Source organism: Poecilia formosa, unplaced genomic scaffold (genome assembly GCF_000485575.1).
Source record: "Poecilia formosa unplaced genomic scaffold, Poecilia_formosa-5.1.2 Scaffold0, whole genome shotgun sequence".
NCBI lineage: Eukaryota > Metazoa > Chordata > Actinopteri > Cyprinodontiformes > Poeciliidae > Poecilia > Poecilia formosa.
Genome location: NW_006799939.1, coordinates 931,518 through 937,702, shown reverse-complemented (window position 1 = coordinate 937,702; position 6,185 = coordinate 931,518). Strand labels below are relative to the sequence as shown.

Below are 6,185 nucleotides of genomic sequence, written 5' to 3'. Positions count from 1 at the left end.
GTCCTCTCTAGGTTGGTATGGAACCGTCTCCTTCCCGTTTGGAGAGCTGGTTTTGTTCCGAGGCTCCATTTCTATCCGGCACAAAGGGGGCGGGGATGGGATATTCAGATGAGCCAGAGTGACAGCTCCAGTTTTTCCCCCCGATGCTCTGTGTGTGTCTGAAACTCAACTGGCTCCTTCCCTCCTAACTCCTCACTTCATAGCGCAGCGCACTAATAACATCGGACGCTAGGGGATCAAGACGCATGCCACATTACCTCTATGTGGGCACTTTAACAGATCTTTCGGGTGTTTTTTTTCCCAGTAAGGGGGCTGCGGAGGGAGGCCTTTTTTTTTTTTACTTTCACTGTTTGATGACTGTTTGCACGGCTGATTATTGAGTTGATTTTTCCTTTCAGTATTTTTCAGTAAGATGTACTGTTGCTTTTTTTTTTTTTTTTCCCCCTCCTGCTATTTATTTTTTTTTTTTCTTGGGAGAATCGGCGAACTCTATTGCGCTCACCAATGTCCTATCCTCAGGGTTACCTCTACCAGCCCCCAGGCTCTCTGGCTCTTTATTCGTGTCCGGCTTACGGGGCCTCGGCTCTGGCTGCTCCGCGGAATGAGGACTTGGCGAGGTCGTCCTCCGGCTCAGCCTTCAGTCCCTATCCCGGCTCGGCTGCTTTCTCCGCCTCGGCTGGTGCGGGCTTCTCCAGTCCGCTATCATACTCCACGGATCCTGCGACGGGATTCCCCTCCTACATGGTAAAATATCTCGTGTGTGTTACTCCCGATTATAAGTGCTGGATTTCCGCGTTTTAAACTATGTATGCGCACATTCTTGATATCTGATCGCCATGGATCGGCGCATTACAATGTGTGTGTGTGTTGTTGTTTTTTTTGTGTTTTTTTTGTTGTTGTCCCCCCGCCCCCATCCCCCCTTTTTTTTCTCGAATCTGTAGGAAGCTGTAGAACTTTTCCATTGAGAGCTATGAATTTATATGAAGTGGTCTCCTGGAAGGGCCCTTACTTTCAAAATCCTTCACCTCCTCCACTTAAATGGGATTTTCAGGCATGAGCTACAGATTGGAATGGCTTGACCACCGCTTAACTCTTGCTGCGCAGCCTTATGTGTTATACGAAATAGATGTAGACTGACAAGTTTAGACTCTAAACGACGGGACATTTTTAGATCCTACATAGTCAAAAATAAAACAGTCTGTTTTCTCGTTTAGTTCTAAAAAAATAAACATGACTCGTAGTGATCATGTCACACGGGCAGACTTAAAGTGCTTTTCGGGAAAGGTGCACATCAAGTGATTTGTTAATGGGATTTGCAATGCTGCAAATCCACTGGGGCAGCGACAAAAAGTTAAAAAAAATAAAAAAAAGTAAAAAAAAAAAAAGATATAAATCATGCATTCACTCAATGAAAACGAGCAAGTTAATGGGTGATTACGCAAAATTAAATTTCCTTTATGTTATCTTAACTACTGCATTAACAGGAGCTCTGTTATTAGCTAATCCGATAATGACCTTAACCATCACTGCTGCATTAAATCATGGCTTTTTTTTTCCCCTGTGGCCTGCCTTTACGCGCGGCGTTTAGACTTTAGTAATTGCACCTTTTTTTTCCCCCTTCTGCTTTAACTCGACAAATGCTTCGAGCAAAACCAATAAAGAACACATCAAATAATTAAATAAATAAAAAATATGACATTAATAATCAGTTGGCAGCTCTACAATGCAAAAATGGCATTTGATATAACTGATTAATGAAACGATCGAATAATAGAATAAAACAACATCCAACCTTAACAGTCCAAGTTTTTTTTTCTTTCAAACAACAAACGCACGTAATATATGGTTTTATATATATATATATATATATATATATATAAACCACTGTTATCCCTATATCTTTTTAGCTCAGTTGGGCAAATCATTTATGGAAGCGTGACTTTTTCCCAACTTTTTTCCCCCTCAAGTCCTCTCCATATGACGCGCACACAACGGGCATGGCTGGGGCGCTCAGCTACCATCCATATGGGAGTCCGGGTTACCCCTACCAACTCAACGACCCGGCTTACCGCAAGAACGCCACCAGGGACGCCACGGCCACCTTGAAGGCCTGGCTACAGGAGCACAGGAAGAACCCGTACCCGACTAAGGGGGAGAAGATCATGCTGGCCATCATCACCAAGATGACCCTGACGCAGGTCTCCACCTGGTTCGCAAACGCCAGGCGGAGGCTCAAAAAGGAGAACAAGATGACCTGGGCGCCCCGCAGTAAGAGCGAGGACGAGGACGAGGAGGACGGAGACGGGGAGAGGAAGGAGGCGGAGCGCTCTGACAAAACCCTGGATAACAGCGAGGCTTCGGCGGAGGACGAAGGTGGGGTGTGATGTGGCAACACGCAGAGCCAATGATCAAATTAACTATTGAGGCTTGTACACACGGGGAGGGTGTGCGCCCCGGTCCCCCCGTTACCCACACGCGTTAATTTATGGCTGTAGATTTTTAATGAGATTTTAGGTAAGAATAGTTGAAAATTATTAAGTCAGGCTAGGAAACAAATGATTAGGCCAGGATGCTGCTCTTTCGCTATAAGTGTCTGTCGTTCCGTAACCATAGTGATTAGCGTACTGTTTTTTTTATGAAAATGACCTGTTGAAAGAGACATTTTATTTATTTATTTGTTTTGATAACATGGTGATAAATCGGTGATAAAACAGACATTCATGAGTGACCCTCAATAAACTGTGACAGTTTATGTCCCTTCCCTCATGTTGTTATATCAAAATGGAACCACAGAACACGATCTAAAAATGTATATATATTTTTTAAAACAAAAACTAGCTTGCTAAATTAATATAAACCATAAATATTTCAGTTTTAATTCTTACTTTAAATTCAGCCAAAACGTTTGATGCAGTTCATATTTCTGACTTTCTAAGTTCAATCATTTTTATTATCTTTCTTTATTTTAATTTTTTTCATTTCAAAAATTGTGTTGTTTATTTTTCCTTAAATTTGTCAACTCTGTCCTCTCGCGCAGGCATCAGTTTGCACGTCGACACCCTGACGGATCACTCGTGCTCTGCCGAGTCTGACGGGGAAAAAGTCGGCTGCGTTTCAGAGCTGAGCTCCGACCAAACAGCGGACAAGTGCAGTGAGGATGGCGTGGACCGCCGCGACCAACTCTCACCCAAACCCGCCACGTCGTCGCCTCTGACGGGCGTGGAAGCTCCGGTGCTCACCCATCACCATCATCAGCACCACCACCACCACCTCCATCATCTCCACCACCTTCACAGCCAGCGGGAGGATTTGGCCCGGAGCCTCATAAACAGCAACGTCAGTAAATTGTCTTCGTGTCTGGACAACAGGCCTAATCCGTCCGGGGCGCCTCAGAATCTTTCGGCCAAGCCCAAACTGTGGTCTCTGGCCGAGATTGCAACCTCGGACCAAAAGCAGCAGCAGCATCAGCAACAGGGGCAACCGGGGCAGCCGAACTGCCCCTCCTCCAGCGGCGGACTCCTCACTCCCCCGACGCCTTCCGCGACTTCACCGGCTGCCAGCTCCCCCTCACTCTACCCAGCCCCCTCCATCCTCGGAAGACCTATTTATTACACGTCTCCCTTTTATAGCAATTACACAAACTACGGCAACTTTAGCCCCCTGCAGGGTCAAGGGATCCTGCGGTACACCAACTCCTCCGGAGTGAGTCTGGCAGCTGCCGCCGCCGCGGCCGCAGCCGCCGCGGCCGCGAACGAGGGTCTGAGCGCCACTCACAGGGCGGCGGAGGCTTGCGCGGAACCAAAGCTCAGGCCAGACTCCCCCATCGTTAAAAATAACCCAAACCAGATTGCTGCCGTCGAGCAGCAACATTTCAGAGCCACAAACATAGAAGCAAAGAAAGGTACGTAATGAGGAGAACTCTGTGACTAAAATGAAAACTTATTTAGGATTTTTTTTTATTTATTTTTTTTTTCTTGGAATTGTATTTCACATCAGCAGCGGATGAAGATTTCGCCATCGTTTTACATGTTTTCAAAGCATACCAACCGTTCTACTTTTGGTCACTTTCATGTCACTGCTTTGGTGGGAACAGTCTCTGCCTTTCATCAAATAAATCTGACCGTTTTGAGGAAGATTCTGGAATAAGAATAAACGACATTTACCGACTTAATTATAATTGTATCTCATTATGGAGACTTTAATCTTAAAACAAGGTCAAACAAAAATAGCAAAACCTTATTTTAAAGTAAAAAAACAAAATTAAAAATAAAAACAGTTATTTTATTTTCAACGCATTTTACTCATTTAAACATATCTTTATTTCTCATGGGAACAATACAAGCTTGCTTTTGAAATCAGCAGAATTTAGGTGAAAATTAACGTGTAAAATTCAGCCATTACAACAGTGAAGAACAGGCCTCAAATAAACCCAAGCACACACACGCAGACACGTAACACACAAGGACCGTTTTTGAATCCAATAAGCAGAGAAATGTTGCCATAGCTTTGAGGAGGAATTTTACTTTTATTGTCTCCTTTGTGTGTGGAAGAGAGAGAGAGAGAGGGAAACAGAGTGAGTGTGCGTGTGCACAGTGGGCTCCAAACCTTATCTTTCAGCTTAGGATAATTATAATTACACAGGGTCAGCCAAATGCAAACAAATTAGCTCCCTCTGCACAGTCTTAGTGCAACTTCAAGCCTTCAAATGTCACATACACTGATAAAACCAACTGCCGGTTTACTCAGTAAAATTGGTGCAACAGGATACATTTTATTTGCATAGTCTTTATTCTGTGTTTACAAGTAATAAATAGCTGTAAAACTTACATAAGTTTAATAGCTGAAAAAGTACTTATGAAAGAGAAATTTACAATAAAATACTCAAATTTGTAATTAGTAGGATTTGTTCATCCAGTGTTCTATTAAATTAAGCAAGACATGAAATTAGTTAAAATCTATTCTTACACAATAGTATGACAACAACAGCTGAGATGACTTCTTCACTGGCAACAACTACCTCAAACTTAGGGAGCTCAACTTGCCAGTAAGTCGTACTTTACCATTCGAGCTGTTGCTAAACTGGCTAAAACTGAATACAAACTTAAACTCCTTAAACTTTTTTTTTTATTTTATTTTTTTTATCTACAAGCCTTGTGGCAGTTCTTAGGATATCCATTTTTACTGAGTAAAGCGCATTGATTTCTAATAAAACCCATGCTAACCAGTATTTGTCGAATGCAACATGACAAATGACAATAGGAGGACAATAGCTGAACCAACGTCTACTGTTAAAGTCTAAAAAGGTGTTCAGGGAGTACTTGACACCCATATAAAATTACATTTACACAGTAATATGTTTGAATAAAACTGAAGTAATTTTAATGACTAAAACTTAGTTCCCTCAAAAAGTCATTTTTACAGTGTAAGTGGTTGTGGCAGTTGCTCACTTTTCATATGTGCTGCTGCAGTCGTGGTTTAGGTTAGCAGATTTATTTAACATTTGCAATTTTATTTAGTTTGATTTTTCTTTCTGAAACAGTTTGACAGTTTTTCCAAATTCTGCATCGTGGGATTCTTTTTTTTTTTTTTTCTAAAATATATATTTCCATGCTCTGCAGGTAGGTGTCACAATTGCTCAGAGTATAAAACATGGAAAAAAGGGATTTTGACCTTTTTTAGTCCCACGCTTTAACCCTCATAACCTCGCACTCCAAACCGTATCTAGTGCCACCATATTTCTTTGGAAATGAAAGCTGCTGCTGCTAAATCCCACAAAGACTCAGATCGTCAGTCTTTATTACATTGCCTTGTGTGATTTCCTTATCATCATCACTCATCATCTCCCATTATATGTGAGTTACATGTTATTTCTCAGGTTCCTCTTGTTTGCTTATTTGCCACGATATATTATTATTTTTTTTTTTTGTTATCTGTGTGTGGAAAAAACAAAAAAAAAAAACAAAACAACAACATATGGCCTAGGAAATGTATTTGGGGAGGGAGTGGGAGGATTCTTAGGACACTGATCTGATCTAAAGTGAACTTTGAGGACTTCAGAGTGGAGTAGCCTACATTTGATATTTATTTTTTTAAAGTGACAGCGGAACGATGCCTATAATTTATGCAAGTTGTATTGCAAAAGTGGAAAACTGACATCTTCTGTTTGTCTTGTAAATATAAATATG

At 41.8% G+C, this 6,185-nt stretch overlaps 1 protein-coding gene and 1 long non-coding RNA gene across 2 annotated transcripts in view; one reads left to right on the top strand and one right to left on the bottom strand.

The window, feature by feature from the left end:
* Positions 1 to 6,185, bottom strand: part of LOC103146760 (uncharacterized) — a 128,730-nt gene that overhangs the window by 18,692 nt on the left and 103,853 nt on the right. The gene's annotated exons all lie outside the window — the stretch shown is intronic.
* The window catches only part of irx2a (iroquois homeobox 2a), a 5,939-nt gene continuing 180 nt past the window's right edge, over positions 427 to 6,185 (top strand). The window contains exons 1-3 of the mRNA XM_007564040.2: positions 427 to 744; positions 1,968 to 2,373; positions 3,038 to 6,185. The exon at positions 3,038 to 6,185 is cut by the window's right edge and continues 180 nt beyond it. Coding sequence (XP_007564102.1) covers positions 505 to 744; positions 1,968 to 2,373; positions 3,038 to 3,909 — 1,518 coding nt within the window. The 5' untranslated portion in view covers positions 427 to 504 and the 3' untranslated portion in view covers positions 3,910 to 6,185. The remainder of the gene's footprint in view (positions 745 to 1,967; positions 2,374 to 3,037) is intronic.